Consider the following 23,866-nt stretch of genomic DNA (forward strand, 5'->3'; position numbering starts at 1 on the left):
AGAGGAGCCGCGAGGCCAAGGGGCGGGGGGAGGAAGCGCCTGCAAAATGGCGCCTCAGTGGGAATTTGCATCCATGGCTGCGTTTCACGCGGTCTTTTCCTTATGGTTACAGGAGGGAGGTGATTCTCCTCCTCTACTCCGCTCTGGTGAGACTCCAGCAGGGGTGCTGCATCCAGCTCGGGGGTCCCCAGCACAAGACAGACAGGGGCCTGTTAGAGTGGGTCCAGAGGAGGGCCGTGAAAATGGTGGGAGAGCTGGGACACCTCCCCTGCGAGGAAAGGTGGAGAGAGTTGGGGTTGTTCAGCCTGGAGGAGAGAGGGCTCCGGGGAGACCTCCTTGCAGCCTTTCAGTATATAAAGGAGGCTTGTAAGAAAGACAGAGAGAGACTTTTTACAAGGTCTGTCGTGTCAGGACAAGGGACAAGAGCTTTAAACTGAAAGAGGGTAGGTTTAGGTTGGACATAAGGAAGAAACTTTTTACAATGAGGGTGGTGGGACAGTGGATCAGGTTGCCCAGAGAAGCTGTGGATGCCCCATCACACTGGAAGTGTTCAAGGTCTGGTTGGATGGGGCTTTGAGCAACCTGATCTAGTGAAAGATGTCCCTGCCCACGGCAGGGGTGTTGGACTAGATGATCTTTGAAGGTCCCTTCCCACCTAAACCACTCTTATGAATCTATGACACTGCAGCATGCATTAACAGAGAGCCACAGAGTGTGAACGTAGGCACCAGAAACAGCCACAAGTTTGGAAACATGGGGGAGAACCACCATCCCTCGTGGGCTTCCCTCCAAGAGGTCATTTCAAGGGTTGGCAAAGACAACAGGCCCTACAGAATAGCTCACATCCCAAATTTAGTAACAGCCATTTGTGTTTTGACATCTACACCGAATTAACCAAGTAATTCACACTTCAGTATTGGGCTTTAATATTATGTGTAGGTTAACTGCCTCAATAAACATTTTAACGTAATACTTGAATGAATCATTCTCTGTATTGTACTGTGACTTGTCTGCATTTAAGAAACGCTGTGTGCTGAAAACTACCACTTCTATGGATTTGTTCCTTTATTCCCGATACTTTGATTCCCTTCATCACTCAAACTTTTAAGTCAATTTCAACTACATTTGGCATCCAGATTATGAGCTCCCCCAGAACAGAGTTGGCTTTTGTTAGCTGCCTGTATGGTGGCTGTAAAAGAGGCCTCCGATCCTGGGTCTTTGTTGATGATACTGAGCCTCATTCCCAGGTGTAGAGCTGGATCAAATGATATTAAATAAGGATTTAGACCAACACCCAAATCCTTGCAAAATGGGATGCTGTTAAATAAAGTATGAAACACCATTCCAGAGAGCTGTCATTGGAGTAGGTACTGGTCGCGCTTTATTTACAAAATCCAGAGATTTGTACACAGCAATCTACAGGACAGCATAGGGCTGGTATCAGGAGGATAAAGGACATGCTCAGCAGGAATTGAAGATGCCAGCAAGGAGTCTTCTCAGTTTCAGAGGGAACCTGCTTCCTTTTGACTGAGGAAGCCACCAGACCCCTCCAGGAAGGAAAAGAAGAAAAGCAGCAGCAATAGCCAACCCAGGCTGATATTGCGATTTTTGTTATCGTTGAGGTGTGGGAACACAAGTGATTGGTGAAGGAAGAAAGAGGAGACCAGCAGGGTTTTGGCACACCACTAAGGGCCGTCCTGTCTGGTTCTTTACTTCCAGCGCCCGCCAACCTTGCCCTTGGCTCCTGCCTTCTTGCTGCTACAATACAAAAGGAAAGAAAAACATGTCAACATGATGGAAGTGATGGGGCTCTGTGACCACTGTGCCTTTCTAACTCTCAGATTAGGATCGAGCTGCTTTCACTTGTCACATGTTGGGCACACCTGCCATAGAGCACATCCTGAGAAAAATATTGTCAATATTGTGGAAAAAGATTCCTCCTCAGGCTCTTAGTGAAAGGCCAGGATGTGCATGTGTGAAAGAGGTGGACCCTTCCAGATTCCTGCATTATCAGGACAGAAGTCTAGGTGGTCTCAAAACTAAATGGCTATCCAGGCCTATCCAGCCACAGACTTGATGTTTCCTGAATTCAAATCTGCTATGATCTGGGTTTTAGGATTTAGAGCTGTTTCTGGAGAAAATTTCCTAATTATCAGGGAGCTCTGGTCAAATTCCCCAGATGCTGAAGTCATCTAGTAGTGGAGGCAAAAAGCTGAGCAATAATTTAAATACAACTAAGAATTGCTTTGCTCTAGGCAAAGGCAGAGTGGCTTCTGCCTTATATCATGAGAGCAAGAGCCTCCAAAACAGTCCAAACAACTTCTTAGGCCTCCCCTCATATCAGTATCCCTGACTTGCTCGTGGTGTGTGGGAGCAGTCCAGCTACACTCCCCAAGCAAAGCACCTGAGGCAAACTCTCTCCAAATAGTATCTTCTTGCACACAGAAGGGCAATCCTACATGCAAGCCACTTACCTTCTGAGAAGCAGGCACGCCTGGAGTCAGAGAGGGGCCAGGCGTGAAGTTAGTCAGGTTAGATTCTGCACCGGCTCCACTAGACAGCACCTTGGCTTTTGGGGCTCGGCACACCACCAAACCTTTCCATCTCATACACACGATGATGAGGCTGCTTCTTGAACCAAAGCACATGCAAACTGGGGGCAGCTCTTTGACATGGCAGAGCATGGGGTTGGGGGCCAAGCACAAGGTGGTGGGGCCTTGCTATCAACAGAGGGACCTTCTTCAGAACCACTGGTTCCTCCAGGGAGCAGAAAAAGATGTGGACAACGCGTCTGGGGAGATTTTTGTGGTGCTGCCCCATGGATTGGTTCAAGAGCACTAGCAGTATTTACAGAAGGATGTAGCACAGTGACACAGACATACACATAGTGGATACTTTACCTTTTGACCAAGTTAGACTTGGTCTATTCAAAAATTGACCTTTTACATGAGAGAAAGCAGAGCATTTTCTACTTATCTTAAATTCATCTCAGTGTCCCTTTTGCCAGCCTTTCCGCAGGTTCAAAACCCAGTATAGGAACTGCGTAGCTCCTCAAACAAAGGCAGAGTCCTTTTATCTCCATAAGCGCCTGTGATGTTTGATGTTATGCCTAACCTTTAGAGTGTGCTTAAGGAGACTTAATAAAGTCTGAAGCAAAAGGATCACTTGATTCTTGTATAAGACAATAGCAGACATTGCTTTGGAATGATACAGTCTAGTATGGATAGAAATTTAAGTACACAGAAATCTCACGAGCTGTGGGCTTCTCAGTGCAACCTTTTCAAATGATGTCCCGAGAGAATATCATGTCTTTTGAGGGAACAAGCATGCAGTATTGGTACTGCCTGTTGTGGGTGGTGTGGTAGTACCCCTCAGAAGAGCAGCAGCCCAGACAAACCATGGCATCCTTCTGCAGCTGCACATTCTGCTGAGGTTTATCAGCCTACAGCTCTGTACAGAAATATACCATGGGAAGGTCAAACCTTATGTTTGGCATCTACAGACAACTGAGCCCGCAGTGTTACATTCATCTTGATAAGGCAGGGTGGCTTGGGGAAGTGGGAAGGCAGTGTATGGTCATCCAAAGATGTCACCAAAGACCACCACTTCATTGCTGGCATGACTTTGCTAAGAAGGTACAGAAGAACAGTGAAGATCAAATGCCACCACTGCAGAGCTCTCCTCCCTTGCTTCCCTGCAGTTCCTTCTCTGTGTCTGTTAGTTTTCTACATGTCCTAGCCCCCAGGCTTTGTCTAGCCTAATCTCTCATAAGCTCACTGTAAACACCTAGAATAGTTAAAGATATAAGACTCAAAAAATCGAATGAAATTCAAGTCTTGTGGGGAAAGAAAGTGGGAGAGAGATGATGAGTGAAAAGAACTCACAACAGTAATTCCATTATGTTAGTCTTGTTACACACCATTCCTTATAATCTTAGCAACCACTTGTTTACCCTTCATAAACAAGGGTTGTATTTCCTCAAGTATTCAAAGCACCTCGGTCAGGTGTTTGAAAACCCCAGCAATAAGCAGATGGAAATTTTGCAGACATGGTGTGAAGAAACATGATTTTTTCTTGTTAGCTGTTACATTCACTTCAGTTTCCCCTTCATTTTCTCAATGTGAGGCAGGATGGGAGTTGCCCTTCCATCTCTAGCCTCATTTCATTGCAACAAGAAAATGTCGGTGTTGAGGCTGAAGTGACTACTTTGAACACTGAGAAGATATCCCCAAGCCAGGAGCTAGGAAGGGGATACAGGTACTTACTGCTTCTGAGCCTGATCAATCCGGTTCCTGAGGGTGACAATCTGCAAACAACACACATGACCAGGGTTTTTAGAGATAAAGAAACCTTGTTCCCTCACAGAGAGGGGAGTTTTACCTGCTGAAGTGCTGGAAGCAGCTGCCTATGGTAGGGATTAATACTTTTGAAATAAAAGCTCACCCTTGTTTAAAGGGGAGAAATGTTGCTCCTTGGCAATAAATCTGCAAGCCATTTTCATATGTGAAGGGAAAGAAGAGCTGGAATTTTATAACCCTTATTAGAAGAGTTCCTGTGTATACAAATTAATCTCCTATGAACTCACATGTCAAACTGCAGGCAAGTGAACCAGAATTGAACATCACCCTAGCCAGCTGGAAAGCTCTTGCATGGCCCCATCCACCTGTATGTGTCAACCTCACTTTCTCACTCTTCCCCTACTCCTACACATTCAGAAGCATATAAGCTCAAAGAGCTTCGGTGGACTTTGGATGATGGACTCAAGAATGGAAGATGGATCACACATTCTGCTGGAGTAACTTTGTTGGTTGGGAGAGCAGGAGGTGAGGAGCTTGCAGCAGTCACCACCTTTCCAGCCACTCATCTAATAAGAGAAGACAACTTTTAAAGGGGCTGAAGAAGAAAATATTCAAGGCAAGCTTGAGCAGCCACAGAGGAAAAAGTTGGAGTTGGGGCTCTAAACACCCTCCCAAGCTCTGCTGATGACTGCAAGCCACTAGAGTCTGTCCTACAAGACTGAGCGTCTCTTTGTTTAGCCATAGGTAGACTGCATATTTCAACCTGATGCATGGGAAAGCAAACACCTACCTTGCACAGGATGAGCACTTTATGGCCTGACTAGCACCTCAGTCCTGGCCCATAGCCCTGGACTTGCTACTGAAATCCTGGGACTCTTCCAGCTCAGGTACTGGAAAAGCCCACAGGAACTAGGGTGTAATAGAGAGCCCTCTTTTGTCCCTTCACCTTCTCATTTCTAACCGAGTCAAGGTTCTACCTAGTCTTCCTGGGGTGGAAAAATGCATTTGCCAAGACGTATGCTTTGCTTCTGCTTTTGGTGTAACTCAGAGTTCTCCACTGGCTCTGCAGGTCCAAGAACTAATGACCCAACATTTGAATATTTAAAGTTGCACTTGACATTCCCCACGTGCGAAACAAGAAAAAAAAAAAAAGTCATGCATTCAGGTTGGCCCAACAACTGGTATTTCCTGGCTCATGTCTTTCCTTGGCAAACAGATACAAAATAAGAGACTGAAACATCGGCGTGAACAGGACAACACAAGGAAGGAAAGATCAGCAGATCAGCTGTTTTTGTACTTACTCATGGAAGTTTTAATATCTGCAGCAGTGGTTTAAATTATTTTTTGCAACAGAGTATTTTTCCCAAGTGTGGAGGAGAACCAGCTGTCTTCAGTTTGACCCAAGGACTTAAGACTTACCTTCACTGATAACCTTGTGGTAGTGACTGTAACACTCACTCTCCAATGAAGCACCAAAGAGCAACAGACGCTAGAGCTAAAGAACAGCTCCACTCCTGTGTGTCCCAGTTCCTTCCTTTGTCTCTCCCTTGCATCCTTGCTTGTGTCTCCTTCATTCTCTTTGCTGTTTTCACTTACCTTTCTCCTCACTTTTTTTCCTGCTATCATCGTCCTATTTTCTTCCACTGTTCTTCTCCCATCTCAGCTGTGCATTTTCCTTCTATTTTGCTCATTCTTTGTACTTTCTATCCTTGCTTTTCATCAGCAGCCACCCACCTCTTTGTTTATGCAGAGGTTTCATTACCATAGCATGTACGTCTCCCCTGGCACTGCCTTAATTCCTGTTGTTCCACACCCAGTTGACCTGTTATCCTTAAGCTAGCCCTCTCCAATATTTTGGATCTGGATAAGCATGTGGCCAAAAGGTGGAGAATCTTTCCAAACCCCATACCATCCTTTTCGGTGAAGTCCAAGCTATTACACATGCTTCTGCATGTATCCCAGCTTCTGCATGTATCCCAGGTGCATCACAGCCATGCACGTAATACCAGAGGTTTGGATAGAGAATTATTTTAGAGATGGTCTGAGTGGGTTGCATGCTCTGTTCTTCAGCAACATCCCTGTTGAACCCCAACTCTTTTCCTAAATTACTGCTTCATCTCTTTTCAAAGAATGGAAGGGGAGAGAAAAAGGAAGTGAAGGGAGAGACACAAGATCCAGTTTTCTCTTTTCTCTCTGCACTTGGAGCCAAGTGCCAGTTTCTGTGTGGCATCTGGCCTCTGACCATGCGGCAGGCTCATGCATTTGGTAGCCTTTGCTGCTGCTGTTACACAGGCAAGTTCATTGTACTTACAACTTGGAAAGCTCCTGCAGCCTGCAACGCAGTGTTAAAATCTAAGAGAGATTGAGATAGTTACATTGGTGTTGCTCATTCCGTGTCAGCATGTGTCTGTGTGATTGGGAATTAAAAGGAGAGCGAGACAGACAGAGATCCAGTAGGATTTCTTAGCCACTGAAACCTAACGTGAGTGCAGACCTGTCCTGTGACTGTGCAGGAAACACATCCACTTTCTGTTACCATATGACACTTCAGTCAGATGCTCCTGTCTGGAGACAGTTTTCAGTGACTCCAGAGAGCTCAGTCCACAGGGAATCTGTCTGGGATGGGAATAATACTTACAACGTTCAAGTGTGAAATCAAAGATGGGTTTAAAAATATTACTTTGCAATGGAGATGAGTGAATTGAGTTACTGATTTTTCAGGCCACAGTTACCTATAGATAAACAAGAATGAACAAGATGTGCTTGGGCAGAGGGTGGAGAGTCCATTTTCTGTTGGGATTGCCTTTCCATGGGGCACTGAAAACCTTGAGAGTGGTCTATTCAATTTGAGCTTAAAATGTGAAATCCAGTCCAAGTATGTACAGTAGGGGAATGCTGTTCCAAGTGTCTTGCTGCTTAAATATTGCAAAAGGGCATTGGAGACCCAAATGATGTAACCACATGGCTTTTGCCAGAGGAGTCACAGAGATTTTTGCATTTTGGACCCAGTGCCGCTAGCAAAATGGCCTCTCAACTCACCTCGTATTTTTTCCTCTTGATCTGCTCCGTAAAGTCATACTTTTCAGTCTCCAGCTGGTATAACCAGTCCCACAGTTCCTTAGCCTTGTCCCTGTGTGTTTATGGGGAAGGGAAGATGGGAGAAACACATCACATCATATATTTTCTACCATTTTCACATCACTAGCACTGAGGCTTTTTACGTTTTATTTAATGCAGTTCACACATCTTCCTGCAAGCCCGTTCCATCCTCTGAAAGCTACTCACCATTTTCAATGTTACATTTTTCTCACCTTCTCACCCGAGAACCTTTTAGACTCGCACTCTTGCATGTGTCACACACTAACGTATTTCCTACAGATTTAATTTTCCCCCTAACTTAATGAAAGAAAAGAGTCCAGCGGAATCAGACAAGAAGGAAGGAGGACTCTGAAGGCCACCCAGATGAGCAGAGCAGCTGCCATTGAGCAATCTCATCTGTTTCAGGGCTGAGGTGAGCCAACCTCATCTTTCAATCATGTGTAAACTCTAACATGTGGAGTCCAGACTATCATCTGATGACTGCTCTGCACCAGAGCACTCAGCTCCCAAGCCTCCAGCCTCCATGGAGACCCGTACTCATACCTTAGCAGCTCAACTCACCCCTGGGAATGCTACAGATACCAATCTGTAGGTTTGTTCAACTAATCTCAGAGCTGGGTTTAAAGTTTGTACCTAGTCCTGTAAATGACTAATCCTTATTAGCAGAGGAGGCTAACAGGAGCATGCTAGATGGCTACCAAGCCATGTCAACAGTTCCCCACATCCCTATTTCCCCTCCATTCTCCAGATCAAGGAAGGGCACAACTTAACATTGTCCCGTGATGAATTTCAAGGAAGGCCCTCTCCTCTACCTCATTTTTTTCACTAGAGAAGACTCCAGACTTACATTCAGTAAGTTAGGATAAGAATGTTACCTCAGCTTGTCTTCATTAAGGTGGTCGATGTTCAAGGGCTTGCGCCTCTCTGCCAGGACCTTCTTCTTCGTCTCTCTAGCTGTTTGCTTCTTCCCTCTCTTCTGATCAGCCTATTTTCAGAACATCAATTAATGTCAGACTGCAGACATTCAGGCTGAATGAAATTATTTCAGTGACAGAGCATGTAAGACAAGCTGCTAGGGATCCGGAAGAAGGAAAGGCGAGCTGTTTTCTCAGCTTGTAATGAAAACTGTTCCCAGTCAACCCCATTATTTAATGCTTCCATATTTCTTCCACCGATCCATGCTTTTTACCTTAGCCAGATAGCTGCTGTATGTGGCACCCATGGAGGACAGAGCCTTCTTCTTCTTGAGATCATCCTCAGCTTTTCTCTTGGCATCTTCTTCCTCTCTCCGTGCCTTTTCCTCCTGTGGAGTGTGACACACAGAAGCAAGTTACTCTAGGGGAGACTCACAGCTTCCCCAGCAGCCAGTGTCACTGCAGGGAAAGTGATCAGATAAGCACGTTGATGAGAATTGGCAACTCCTGTTTCCTGCCCTTGCTTTAAGAGGGTGGTCATTTCTTCTCCAGACTGAGACAGGCAGAACCTGTAGGTTTTTTCTGTCTCTAGAGATGTCTTCCAATTTGATGCTGAGACAAGGAGAGAGATGCAAAGACACTTACCGCAAGCCTTGCCTGACGCTCCTTCTCCTTCTCAGCTCGGATTCTCTGTTGCTCTGCTCTCTCAGCTCTGCGCTTCTCCTGCAAGAAGCAGTGGCAGAGTCATCATTGTGGCTTTATCTACCTCCAGTATTACGCCCCACCACCAGGAACTTTGATTTGTAGAGAGTGAGCTACCTACTCCCTTGACAGAACATGCAGAAGGGTCTCATGTGCAATTCCCAGATGTAAAACAAGAGGCTGGGAGAGGGGACAGATGTGGGAAGGAGCCATGTGGTGGTGACTTGAGCAGTCACTTCTGTACATGGCAATACAGCTTTCTGCCAAACTCTGACAGCGGACTAATGGATTCAACTTCTCATCTACAGAGGATCTCTCAATCTAGTACAGGGAAATGGCAGTACAAGGACTCACAATCCTCTCCTTGAGGGCAACCAGCTCTTCCTCTTCCTTTCTCCTGGCTTCAAAGTGGCTGTCAATCAAGGCCTGCAGTTCAATCAGGTCTTTGTTCTGCCTTTTCTTTTGGATGTCCTAGAAGAGCAGGAAAATGCATTAAGCTAGCCCATATTGCTCTGGGAACATGCCCTGGACATTCCCAGCACCCTGCCTACACAGAGAAACAAAAGCAGAAAGTGTCTGCAGCTATCCGTGGAAGTCTATGGGATTAGCTTAAATGGCTGTTGATGCAGGTCAGAGACAATCACCAGGTGACAGTCAGCAGCCCAGAAGGGAACAGAATCCACATATCCCATTCCCCTACACCATATTTTATCCCTGGCTTTGCTTAGCTGCCTCCTCTTCACTTTGGGATATGAATCTTACCTAGAAAATGTTCCTGCATTTTTGGGCAAAGCAGATATTTCTGTGGAGATTTTCAACATGAGAGTTTCTTCATTTTTCTGTCAACTTTCTAGGAAGGTATTTGGATCTCTGTTTATTATTACAATTCTGTTGTCATTTTAGGTAGTGTTTCTCAGCAAGAGATGAGTATAGGCCTGCTCTATTTCAACCGGCAACTTTCAAACCATTTACAACAATGGGACGGGGGATCTGAGAGCTCCTAAAACACTTACTTTCTCCTTTCTTCATATATTGGCTTCAAAGATTCAAGGAGACAAAACGAAATTCATGAATTAACATTTTAGCTTAGTCACATTAGCAACAAATATGTCCAGAGAGTTTCAGGGAGCAGAGAGTAGCCTTTCACTGAAAAGAGGTGGCAAAGCCTCCATGCTTTTGTCCTTGACTTTATCTTCAGCAGTAGCCAATACAGGAGGGCTTATGTGGTTTGCACCCATGTGTGGGTGCTCAGGTACAGACAGGTGAACACAGTCAGTCTCAGGAATACTTACATCAAAATCTACTTTTTCACCCTCCGGTATTTTAGGAGCAGTTAGTCTGCAGAGAGTCAAAGAAAATAAAAAAAAAATAATAATAATTTCATCTTAAAGAGCAGGCAGCTTTTTAAATAGTATGTCCTGCCCTGCCCTGCCTTCAGGAACAATGCTGACAAGGGGAAATGTTGATGGAGATACAGAGGGGTGAAACAGCAAGTCAGTGGAAAACTACTCCAGAATAGCACTAAGGACCATTGTCCTTCATGGAAGGTCATGCAGGGCAGGGAGTTACCCCTAAAAACCCTTTTCATTCCCAAAGCTTATGGTCATTCCCTACCACACAGAAAGACATCGGCCTGTGAGGCTGTCGGTGCAGTGCTGCACTCTCTGCGCAGCTGGCGGAGTGGGAAGGAAAGGTACTGGGGCCCAGAGCCAGAATGTCCATAGGAAACCTTAGTTAAGCTCAAGTCAGCCCAGTGCAATGTTTGCCATCCTTCCTACTGTCAGCGATCCTGGATGGATGGGTAGTTTCCCAGTCATAGCCTCACAAAGGATTTAGTGTTGAGCCACCTATATCTTGGCGTACTGTGAGACGACTGTATCTTGGGCAGTTCACAGGTCCTCTGACTCTGTCAGGAACTGGTCTTAAGACTCTGGCCAGTTAACTAGTGCTAAAGTATCCTCTGGCAGAAGCAGATATCCTGGAAAGGCACACAGGAATGTGGATGTGGCACGAGGGAGGGTTGGATAAAGGCTTCTAGTGGCCATTTGCCTAACAGACAATCTAAGGGCTTCTGCTAGATCAGAAAAAAAATCCCAGGGTTTTGAAACTCCCTGCCCCTCATACTTACTTTATTCTGGGCTTCTCCTCTGTATTTGGAAACATGGAGTAAAACAGGAAGGGAAAAAGAGGGAGAACAGTTAGAACAACAGAGATCATGCCAGCTGCTAAAGTAAAAGGAGGGAAGGGAAATTTAATCTTAGGGGAAACATCCCAGAGAAACTGGTTAAATCTCAAGGACTTCCAAAAGAAATACATACACTTACATGCCCCTTTTGCTAGGAGTGAATCTGTTTTTACCCTTGAAACAGAATTTGGCAGAAAAGAATCAAGAAACTGTATAAAAGTCCCAAACGTAGTATCTGGAAGGCAATGGTTTCATGTAAATGCTAAATTATTTTTCTCAAACCATCCTGACCAAAGCTTTAAGGAGGATGGCTGGGCTGGAGGGTAGAAGAAAATGTTGCCTTTTTCAATCAGCACTTCTTTTGCTAAAGGTAACCTGAATTCACAGTCGTATAAATGATAACTAGGCTTCACCGGTTTTGCTCAAACGCCTCATGTGGAGGCCAGGAGGGAAAAAGCTTCATGACAGATTTTCTCCAGGTTCATTGACTCCCAAGATAGCTTAGAGCACATGTCCCTGAGATATCTTGGTGCCGTGGGGAAGATGCTTATTCTACTGCACTATGTGGTGCTCCTCAAACCAAGCTTGGAAAGGCCATCCTCTCTTAGCGAGCATCCTCTCCTGCTGAGGTACATGCAAAATTCCCATGGGTGTTAATGGGAATGATCTTTGCATCTCCAGGAGAGGTATAATGAATGCCCTGATAGGCAGGCTAAGCCATCACAGAGACTGTCAGCTTGGGCCCTCTGGCAGTCAGAAGTGTTCCCCTACAACAAGTAACCTTTCCCTGGTTCTCAGAAATGTGCTGTCTTATGAGTTACTTGCTTAAGATTTGTGCTTGTGATCAATTCCCCTCCCTGCTATGCTTTTTAAACTTTAGTTATTAACTCCAGTGTAACACCAGTAAGTTCAGCACTGATATTCTCACAAACAGAAGTAAATTAAACCTATGTGTTTTTTCTGGCCCCATCTCACAGGGACCCAGGTAGACTTTCATAACCACATGCTACGTTTGAACTTTCAGGGATGCTGGTGGATACCGCAGTACAAGACACTCTCTGTGTTGGTTCAGTGGGAGGAACTGCAATAAAAAGCTCACAGCCTATTCAATCTGGTAAAATAAATCAGCTTTGTAAAGTAAAAGTAAAAACAGCCTCCCTCAGGAGTGGGTGCATGAGCCCTGCCATCCATGTCATGATACAGAAAGCTATTATATTTTTTCAAATACTTATTTGCATCCAGCTGTTTTGGGACTGATGGAGGAAATTGGGAATAGCAAATGGAACAGAGTAGGATAAAATAAAACAAAACATTATAAGAGGAAAAAAAATAGCAAAAACTGATACTGGAAAATATTTAGTGAAGACATCAGTTGCAAGGATGTTGGCTAATAAAAAAATTGAGGAAGTGGCTGGAAATGGGTTATTGAGGTAATTAAGAGAAAAGACGTGAGAGATCAGAAACCAGCCTTCCCTTTCTTTCACACTTTCCCATACCAATTTCAGTAATGAAATTTTGGAGGGTAGGCTTTTCTCATTTACTGCAAGAACACTGTCTACCAAAACATCTCAGTTGAGGCCTCAAGATGTTAGAGCAACGCTAATAAAATAAACAGCATGTAATTAGAAAAGTGTTTTAGAGCACTCGCATAAAGGAAGCCACAAATCACTCCTGAAGAAAAATACCATTAGCCAACAGTGTACTTTTATATTTCTCCAGTTATTTTTTTAGTTGTTTTGCTTTTCAAATAGCCAGTGAGCTTCTTAACACATTAGTTAAATCAGTTTTTTTATCTGGAGAGAGCAAAAGTAATCACAATTAACCAGTCTATCAGGGATGTTATTCACACAGGATTCCCTTCCCTTGTGACATACCCAGATAATTTTTGGAAGCGTTCCTGTTTAGCTTAAAGCTGCCAGTTAGTAACATTTCAGAGAGAGGGGGGAAAAAAGTAGACAGGAAATTACTGGTTTTGTTTGTTGACCTTGGTTGCCAGGATCGACACCTGTCTGTCAATTACTGTGTGAATTTGGTTTCAGCTGCCACCAAATCAGCACTTTAAACTTAATTAAACCAACAAGCAATTGTAAAAATAAAGAGAAAAATTAAGGTTAGTTGTTCTTGAAATAAGAAATTGTAGTTAGAATATTTAAAGGTACCTCCAGAAAACCAGAAAAGGGGATAACAAAGAAATATGAACCTTTATTTAAAAACCTACAGTAATAAATCTGTCTTTTGCAGTGCATGACCCAGCATGGTCCATACTGTATGCACCAAAAGCAGCCCAGGGATGTGATTTATTTTGAAATGTCCCTTCTTTCAAGACACCAAGTCAAGGAACTGGGCTAAAATTTGTTGACAAGCAGGAATTGTCATAGCAAATTCCTGTTCCTGTGGCTGATTTTGACTGGCATTCTGGTCATTCTGCCCATGAACCATGGGGCTGTGACAAAATCCCCACATACAACCCTGCCAAAAGAAGGCAATAGCCACTGGAAATCCAAGTTTACTGCCCTGGTGATTACAGAGTCTCTGAGTTTCTGGTTTCCAAAAGGGTTAGCACAGGGAGAGTACACACCACCATAAATACAACCTCGCTTTCTCCTGCCCAATCTATGAGATATTCACACAGTGCTCATCCTTTCTGTGAATCCATCTGAACCACCTTTACTTCATTCAGAAATCCCTAAACATGCTCCCTTAATCCCACTGCTCAGAAGCAACAGCTCTAACTCACAGTGTGTCCTTGGGAAAAAAAAAAAATCAATATGCTATTAAAAACAAAAGGAAAGAGAGAGAAAAAGAAGGAGAGAAAGGGGCTCAGAAAGGTCCTCAGGTATTTCCCTAAATAAGAAGAAAGCCTGAAAAGCAAGCAAGAAAATTAAAAGAAATGAACCAAAAGAAATCTACAAAAACAAAACAAGGAAACGCAGAAAATGCAGGGTCGTTTCAAGTGGCATTGGGCTTTGTCTTTGGAAACAGCTGGCCAGGTGTTCTAGGGGTTGAGGCAGTCAGAACACAACTGAGCTACTTCAAAGGCCTGTAAAAGTCCATGAGAATCTTTCTATACATTTAAACTAATTTTGAATTTGGCCCAGGGACCTTAAGTTATCTTGTCCTCAAACAAGAGCAAAACTGACCCTGCATACATTTAGATTTGGTCCTTTTACGTGAGTCTTGTCCCCACCCATGTGCTCAAGTGTCCACTCAACCAAGTATTATAAACACACTATCTTAAGTCCATGGCCTGCCACACCAGTATGAATAAATGTATTCACATGCTTGATGTTTAGCACAATTTTAAATGCATGGCTGGAGCAGAAGTTTAAATATCTGTAGCTTCAGGCCTGGCAACCATGACCTTCCAAAGGTTGGGTGAGGAAGGCATGTCTACACAGGGCTCACCTCCGTTTTCAAGCATGCCACTTTCCTGATTTTTTGTGGATAGAGAAGGTTTGCTGATGAGAGGTATGACACAACAGGTTCTAGCTAAAAGACAACTCCAGAGCAAGCTTCCAGAGCTTGGTTTTCACTATCTACTATCCTAATGAGGATGTACAGGCTTCTCAATACAACAGTGACCTCCCAAGGGTGATTGGATATGCACAGTAAGCAATTCTTTGCGGCAGAGATGTTTTGGCCCAGTTCCTGAGTTTAAAATCAAGTGAGGAACAAAAGAAAAATACACAAAAAAAAAGAGTGAGATGTTAGAAAGATTACTTTGTTGTCCTAAGACAACACTGAGCTACCATCATAGTATTCGCCTTCTTCATCAGCTGTAGGTTGAAGAATAAAAGAGAAGCAGCACAGTAGTCAATCCACAACCAGCGCTGTTCACCTGAAAGCAACTGTCCCCACTCTCTCCCTGCTACACTGGGAACCTCAGAATCTCTGGAGATAGAACAAGAAGAAAAAACACCTTTTTGGTGATTTGATTTGGCAAACATACAGCCCTTTTCTCCATGTTCATCCAAAGCCATCCAGAGAGACCATTTCCCTCCTGTACTCTCTTTGCTCTTGAACAAGGTCAGTGTTTTTAACACTGTTTTCCCAGCACTGAAAGAGAAAGAGTGTGAGAGTCTGTAGGTTCATCACATACCTTCTTCAGGGGCTTCCTCTGCTGGTGTCATGGTACGAGCAGTGATGGAAAGACAGGAAATAGGGGGGGGAAAAAAACACAACACCAGATCACATATTTAAAGCTCTTGGAAGCCTGAGGAAGAGACCAGGGGATGCATGAAGGGGGGGGGGAAATAAAGGAATTAGTGAATTAAGGCAAGGAGAAAAGGTATCTGGAGAGGCTGTCAGGAGTTAACAATGCTGTAAGGTTAAAGTAGTAGTAAGCGTGGAGATTAAAGGAGAAAAGGGCTGCAAGTGATCATTGTGGTTAATATTTGTTTCTCTTGTTTTGTTCTCTTCTACCAACCCAAGACTCCTGTTCTTGGCTCTCACACACAAACACACACTCTTATGTTGCAACTAGGTGGATTAAATCAGAAGTCATGTCACATACCTGGCTCATGAACTTCAGGTGTGAAGTGTCATGGAACAAGGTGCGATGGAAAATAAGAGAATGAGAACGAGAAACCTGTTATTTCTCACACCAAAAGAGCTTTTGAGCCAAAGGGGAGGAGGGGCAGAGAGGAAAAGGGGAGAGAGGGACGAAGTTAAGAAATAAATCTGAGATAAAATAAATTAATTACATTTGAAATAGCATATAAACAGAAGTCACAGGACAGGAAAGGAATTCAGTCAGGTGAAACAGGCAGATTTACAGTAATAGTGCAGTGCTTAAGAAAAAACTTATAAGCATTATATGACATAAAGCACAACCTGACAGCACAGTGTACCAAGGTTTACCTTGATTTGAAATATGCACATGAACATAGTCAGCACGCTCAAAGTGCCATTAGATCCATCCTTTTCTACGGTAGTGTTTCACACATTTGAAAGAAACACAATGTGGTTCAGAAACCTACTGAAATACCTGTTGTAACTCATCATCAACGTGCAGCTAACGTCCAGAGAAGTTAGGTTCTCTTTTCTAGATCTATAGCTAAGGCCATTTTCATCCTTGAAGACAACTTGGATGTCTGTATAAGTCTACTGCTGTTCTTCACATCCATTTGCAATGTAGAATTACAAACAGATTACTTCATAGGAAGAAAAGGTTCATTAAAACTCTGTGCAGGTCTACATTTCATTCTTCTGGGTTTTTTGGCAAAGCAAGAATCGATCAGCAATGCGGATTTGCAGGGCAGATTTTGCTTTTCAGCCATACACACACTACTGGATATTTTGCAAAGCAGGCATAAAAATAATGCAAAATCTCACAGTATTTATATTCCCTGTGTACAGTCAATGGGTCAAATTCTGCCCCAAGATTTGAAACAAAGCTTTTGCTATAGGAAGAAACATTCATTCTCCTATCACAGTGCAGAATTTAACCCATTTCACAAGGACACTTTTTGCTGGGCTACTCTTTCATGATAGTGTATCTGTTCCCCTAGTTTTTAGTAAAATTTTCATGCAACAGGTAAGTTTCCTCCTACTTAGTGCTGATTACATTTTACTGAATAAAAATATTAAACTAAAAAAACAACAACCCCAAAGGCATGCAAGTTACAAGCTATCATTAACAGATAGGTTGTTATCTCCTGTCACCTTGTATTCGCTTCCCATGCACACTGTCCCAGCAGACAGACACTGGGGAGTTTAGAAGTTAAATCACATACCTGGAGGGGGGGCTTCATTTAGTAGGAAGTGTCAGGGGAAAAACATAGGAAAGGAAGATAAAAGAATTAGAAATAAGTTATTCAGGAGGGGATCACCTCAAACTTTGGTAAGACTGGGTTGAAGGAGTATCATTTGCAGACTAGGTTATAGGGATAGTGTTAATAAGAGTGGAAAAGGAGATTAATTACAGTGGGGTATGAAGTAGGCAGGGAGGGGATGCCATAGAAATGAAAGATAAAAGGAATTTGAATGTTGATGAATTGCAACAATTTAAATCATGCAAATATATAAACAGTGGACAATTGTAGTAACACAGGTGATCCTTAAATTTGAAAGAAAACACGCCCAAGAAGAGAGTTTTACAAGTGTGCAGTGTAACCTATGTTTCAGCTATGCGCATGCCCTTTTAGCTGTTGGAGCAAGTGTGGGGATACAAGAGTTACTGCAAGGAAATAAGGCTTTAAATGTATCTCTGCGTTTGCATCTGAAGCTCCACCATCTAAGATCCTCCACTGGCAAATGTGAGGCTTAGCTCTGCAGAACAGGTAATATTCAGGTCTACACAGGGCTTGTCTCTGCTGCAAAGGAGTAGAAACCACTCAAGCCTGCCTGCCGCGATCCCGCTGCAGGCAATACCTGCGAGCATAAGCAGCTCCTGTTTCTGCAGCTCAGGTACCTGCTCTCTGCCCCGGCTGCGGTATAGTCACAGCCCTAAAAGTTTTCAGGGGCACTAAAATGTTTCTTCTAAGCTTCTTAGAAGGTGACTCTTCAGTTATAAACAATAATTATACTTGTTTCCTATAGGGAAAATAAATTTTAAGGAATCATAAGAATGGGTTGATTCTTTGTGACTGGTTTTCTTCAACATCTTCAAATTCCTATGTACAGGAATGCTTCAGATTAATACATAGGAATTTAGATGTCACATACATGCGCTTGGTTAGGTGAAAGGTGTCAGCAAAGAAAAATAAAGGAATTAGAGCAAGAATCACACAACAGCAACCACTCTGAACTTGTGCAGGCCAAGGCTGTGACTTAGAAGATGTATTAGACAAAGACAGCATTAATAACAAAGAAACTAAATAATCATACAGTGATATGAAAAGCTGTGACAGTCTCCCTCTGACATAAAAGTTTTCTTTTAAGCTTGTTATATTTACATCTTATTTATAAATTTTATTTTTTGTCATGCTTTATGTTACAGAGGAAGAAAAAAACATGGGGAGACTGTAGGTATGGCTTTATTGTTAATCAGATTACGTTAATACCTGGTGTTTTGCACAAATTTCAAGCTCATATGTATGTCAAAGCTTGGGACCAACACTGAAGTAGTGAACAGCAATTCAATAAATACCCCGGGGAAAGATGTACAGAGGCAGGCAAAGCAGCTGGGATGGTAGCTATGACCTTTAACTTCTGCAAACCAAGGTCAGAAAACCTTAGGAGCAGATAACAGACAAGAATTAATATGGTTAAAAGGAGAAGAGAAGGATGTGAAACGCAGAGCAGCGAGAATAGGAGGGAAATGAGAAGCAGCACACAGATGAATGTTGAAGTGTTAAGTCATGCAAAAATCAATCAGACACCTTTCACCTCACTCACTTCAACCCTGGCAAAAGTACTGATCTCATCTAAACTAAGAGGCTGGTCTCCCTCTGTGGACAGCAGAGTGAAATAGCTGGGATGGGTGGCTGCTGAGATGTGACTGCTTTAATAAAACTACTCCAAATGGCACAGAATAATTTTCACAGACAGTTTAGAGGACGCTGCAAGTTCAGTTTCTGCTTTTCCAGATAATAAACATTATAACATTCCCGTATGCAGTGTAAGGATGGCTCTGAGTCCAGTCAGTGGCTATTATTACAGCTTATATATTGAGATATTTGTTTATGAAAATGTTATTACATTTTTCATGCAACAGTTAGCTTATCTTCATTATTATGCATCACAGAGCAGAGGAAATTATTACTGGTGGAAGGTGTAAGGAAGCTGCAAGTTACAGTTATCATTAATATTTGATTTTTATCTGTTTTCTTCCACCATCTTTGAATTCCTGAGTATAATATTAGAGTTACTGGTATCATTTTCCAACAGAAACCATAGTTTCAATTACATTTCAATATTTTGAAACTCATGTAGATTTAGCTATGATTCTGATTAAAAAAATAGAAACAGTTTCACAACTATAAATGGTTGCATAGATATTAACATCTCTAGCACAAAGCCTTTTCATTTTTTGCCTTGTGAAAATCTCTCATTCCAGATTTGTTCTTGCATTACACTGTATATATCCCACATTATCCATAAAGGCAATGCTTCAGAAGCATCTAAAACAGAATTTTGATTTCAAAATCCAGAAATCCTCCATAGAGGAAAAAAAATTAAATGTTGGAACAAAATGTTTTGTTTCAACTAAATAAAAAAAAAAATTTCAATAGCTGCCAAACAAGGCATTCCTCCCTTTTTTGTTGTTGTTTGTTTGAGAAGTTTCCATTTTGTCCCAATTCAGAACACAGCCCAATTGTGAAATTGCCAAGCGCAATTGAATTTCCAGCACACAATAACCCTTCCGAATGACGCAGAGGAATTCAGAAGTCACATACCTGGTTCATGGACTTCTTTAAGAGGGAAGTAGCAAGGAAGGAGATGCAAAGAAAGATAAGAGAATTAGAGCAAGAAACAGAGGATTACTGAAAAAACCTTACACTTTTTTTAGCCAGGATGAAAGGGTTAAAGGGATAAAAACCATTAATAAGATTAAAAGAGAAATAGAGCCATATGGATGTCAATTAGAAAATCATGGAGAGGAAGGACAGGGGGTGTTGGGAGATAAAAGATGCAGGTGACTAACATATATTCATAACGTTATAAATCAAGTGCTGTTGGTAGCCTTTGGTTGACAAAAATATTTACTTGTATTTAAATCAAGTTCATTACCCATAGGTTTGCATGTGCAAAAAGGGTATAGACAACCTGTTCTTATTCATGTGCATAGAAATCCCAGCCTCTGTGGAAATCAATGGGCTCGGAGGAGCTGTCATTGATTTCCTTAGTGCCCAGGATTTCACCACTGATGTGCAGGACCGCACACCAGCATGGGAAGGTAAGTACGAGCATGTTACTGCTCTCTGACCTGCAGGATAAAGCGTCCAATGAAAGCCTAGCTGGACATGCAGGGGCGGGGGGCAGAAGGGCAATTGAAAGGTAAATGGGTTTGGGCTGGCAGGCTGATGCTTTAACAATCATGACCTACTATTTTGCTAATCATGCAGATTGTCTTACCAGATCTGGACTTCAATTCACGTTATAAAATCAAGCAAAAATGCAACCCTCCTACCCCCGTTTTTGCATAATGCACATTAACCCAGAAAAATACCAATAGTTATGGAAAAAGCATGCAACTACATCTTCTCTCTGAATTGGCATTTTCTGCAAATATGCTGCAACCAAAATGATGCCACTCGGTCCAGTCCTTAGCCCAACAGAAAACTAGGTGTGATGTAGTGTCACTTGTTGGTCATGACTTCAGATGCCAGTCTCCACATCAGCATACATTGCTGCAAAAGCGAGTTTTGTCTCTGTGCAGTGGTGGGGAGGACAGGAGGAAGAGGTGTGCGCAACTGAAGGACGTAGCATTGCCACAGGGCCTGGCTGTCCCACCTCCAGCCCCGGTGCATGGCATAGAGGAAATGCTTTTGGGAACACTATCCCCGAACCAACTGGTATCCCTACCGGTAGCCTGGTTAGAGAAATCAGAGTGCTGGGGAAAATATAAGCAATGCCCAGGCTGTGCTTCAGGCATTGCTTTCAGAACAGCGGTTAGTACTTATTACTCATCACACCGCTTATCCTACAAGAGCGAAGCAGCCATCAGTGAGCGTGCAGAGGATACTTTTGCATCCTCTCCTCTTCAGCCACCTCCAGAATTCCTGCACGCATTACTGCTTCGGACAGAAACAGAAGAATTCATAGGTCATGGCACATACCTTCCTCATGAGCTTTAGCGGGTGGGAAGAGTCACAAAGCAAAATGCAAAGGAAGACAAGAGCGTTAGAAACATCAGAACAAACTTTCCCCCCACAAAATGGAGGGGGAGGGAAAGCCTGAGAGTATATTGCAAGGAAATAAAATGAATATAGATACAAAAAGCACTACTGGAAGTGAGGGCACAAATGGTCTGAGATATTAAAAACATAAAGCTGATTTAGGTGGCCATATCAGATGACATTTGTCTTATGCACATTCATGCAGTCTTGCATAAAGCCTGGAGCAGCATGCCATTTCACAACCCTGATGCTCACCCAAGTGGATTTATAACCTGAGGCTAGCGGGTTTTTGGTGGCACGTGGCTGCACATACCACCATGAAACAGTTGCCTAGAAACTCCATTGCATGAAGAAAACCATCTTTAATCATTTGCAAAGCTAAAGCATCAAAATTATCACCAGTTGCATTATACAACAGGGTTTAAGCTGAAAAAAGGGCATGTGGAAAGGCATAAGAACGTCAACCCGGTAAAGGAAGGCAAATCCTCTCCGCAGCTGCAATGTTGGCAGCTGCTGTAGCAGCAGACCGACCATGGGCACATCTGCACATTGTCCAGAGGCCCGACCCACCCTGAATCGTGCAAAATAAGGCTCCCAGGGAGACCCAACCAGTCTCGAAGCAAAGGCTTTTCAATCTTCATCCTTTTAAGAGGTTTACATTTCCCAGCAGTTTTCATACATTTTTTTTCATGCAACAATTACCACGTAGCATCACCAGTGCATTCAATGTCAAGACAGAACACAAAGGAAGAGAGTACAAAAACCAAAATGGTGGCAAGTTTTATCTATATTAATATGCCTATTTTTAACTCCTGTTTCCTTTTACCATCTTATGGCTTACTGGCTAAACCAGAGCTTACTCTGAAAGACAGGAATTCAGGAGTCATGTGACATACCTTCCTCCTGAGCTTCTTTAGGTGGGAAGAGCCACAGGACAGGATGTAAAGGAACATTAGGAGAAACACATTATTACACGGGCTGATATTACACAGGCTGAAAACTCTGTTAAGTGAGAGGGAAAAGTTTTATTCCCGTAAAGGATGCACTAATGGCCAGGAGGGGAAGGAATCTGAGGCACGTGTTGTTGGGAAACAACTGCACCATGTAAAAGGAACAGGGAAAAACATATTGGAGAGAGGAAAATCTAAGAATAAGCTCAAATAACACATGCTGAAATTTCCCTCTAATGCCAGTTTTATAGGAACAATCTCCTGCCATTGCCCAGATGGGCTTTACGGTGAGCTCCGCACACGGCAGGAGAGGCTGGGTTACCACCAAGCCGACATCTGCTGGACCTTGCACAGAGACCGTTCCCATGTTAGCCTGCGGCAGAGCCGGTCACAGGGGAGAGGTGGAAAGCAAAGACAACAGAAGCGATAAGGCAAAGTAACTGGGTCCTGCTCCTCTCGCACCACCCTTGAATCTGCCCCACCGCCAAGGAGATGGCAGGGAGCAATTCGGAAGGTGATGGCACATACCTGCTTCATGAGCTTCATCAGGTGGGACGTGGTAGGGAGCAAGAGCAATGAGATGGAAAATGAGAACAGTTAGATTAAAGGGTGTGTGAATGCAACAGCAGGGTCAAAAAAACATGGGGTATGAAACAGAAACAGAGGAGGAGGTGAAATGGAGACAGGCAACCAAAGCACGCACAGGTACAAGAAATGTAAAACCTTCAGGACCTGGATGCTGTAAAAACCCTGCAAACCACTCAGAGCAGGTCTCCCACGCCACTACCCTTGTTTCAAATGTGCCTGTAGCACAAAGCTCTGCAAATGTGGAACCAACACACCCTTTGGCTCCTCCTACCTGGAGCACCACATCCCAAACTTCTCAAGTGCAAAGGGAGGGTTTCTGTTCCATCCCCTCTTCTGCCCTGCCTGTCCCACTTTGCAAATGCTGCGTGCAATGCGGGGATCCTGCTGGGGTTACTTGCCAGCATCTACATAGATATAATTAATAAGATCCACATTCTGCAGTATTATTGTTCATATTATATATAATATTATATATTATAGTCTATAAACTTATAATATATACTATATATAATATTACATATTATATAATATGTACTATGTAAGGTATGGCTACGCACATACCTTACACAGATGGATTTTGAAATCAAAATCCATCGAATCATTATCTGCCAAGCTACACAGGAGAAACCAGCTGACATCTGATAGAAAACTTTATACCCGGACCCCAGTTATTCCACGGCAAGCTACACCCGGGGCTAAAAATCAGCCTCAGAGCCTACTGTGGCTTGGATGAGGGGATGGTGTCTGCATTTCCCCTTCTGCTCCCTCCCCGAAACTGGAGCAGAGGTGTCCGCACAGATAATGCGAGGATATGGGGCACCCTCAATGCAACATGTGCAAGGAAGAAGAAAAGCCCTCTGCCTGCAGACTGTCCCAGCATCTTTCTCTTGCCTCTTGTTTTCTTCTACCACCTTGCAAAATCAAGGCACGCATCGGCACCGAGCCCTGCTGCAGGAAAGAGCGGGGCTGAGAAGCTGTTTCACATACCTTCTTCTTGAACCTCTTCTGCAGGTGGGAAATGGCAGCAAAAGGAATGGAGGAGAAAATTAAAACAAGAAATATCATATTGGAACATTCTTGAGGTTTGCCAAGCTCCCAGGCCATTATGGGTAAGAATACACAATGATGGAATTACAGAGTGAGAGAGAATTAAAAATAACATTTTTATGGGCATATTATGGGGTTATAAATGTTACTGAAATATGGGAATGTGACCACAAATGACAACCACATTAAAAAAGGCATCCAATATTTTATTCTTTATTAGAGCTGGCTGAAATTTCCTAAAACTGTCTTTTGGTGAATTTTTAACCAAAAATAAAATTGCTGCATTTCTTTTGTTTTAAAT

The 23,866-nt window shown here is 43.1% G+C and overlaps 1 protein-coding gene across 1 annotated transcript; it reads right to left on the reverse strand.

Moving 5' to 3' along the window:
- Positions 1–1,709: 1,709 nt before the first annotated feature.
- On the reverse strand, positions 1,710–23,622 carry TNNT3 (troponin T3, fast skeletal type). The gene is given in 15 exon segments (XM_072864562.1): positions 1,710–1,758; positions 6,610–6,650; positions 7,338–7,428; positions 8,273–8,382; positions 8,587–8,700; positions 8,957–9,034; positions 9,368–9,484; positions 10,306–10,351; positions 11,142–11,160; positions 14,948–14,974; positions 15,298–15,318; positions 19,538–19,552; positions 20,921–20,932; positions 23,506–23,553; positions 23,556–23,622. Coding segments are annotated over 15 exon segments (855 nt in total).
- Between the last annotated feature and the right edge of the window lie 244 nt (positions 23,623–23,866).

This window comes from Ciconia boyciana, chromosome 6, assembly GCF_034638445.1.
Source record: "Ciconia boyciana chromosome 6, ASM3463844v1, whole genome shotgun sequence".
NCBI classification, from domain to species: Eukaryota; Metazoa; Chordata; class Aves; order Ciconiiformes; family Ciconiidae; genus Ciconia; species Ciconia boyciana.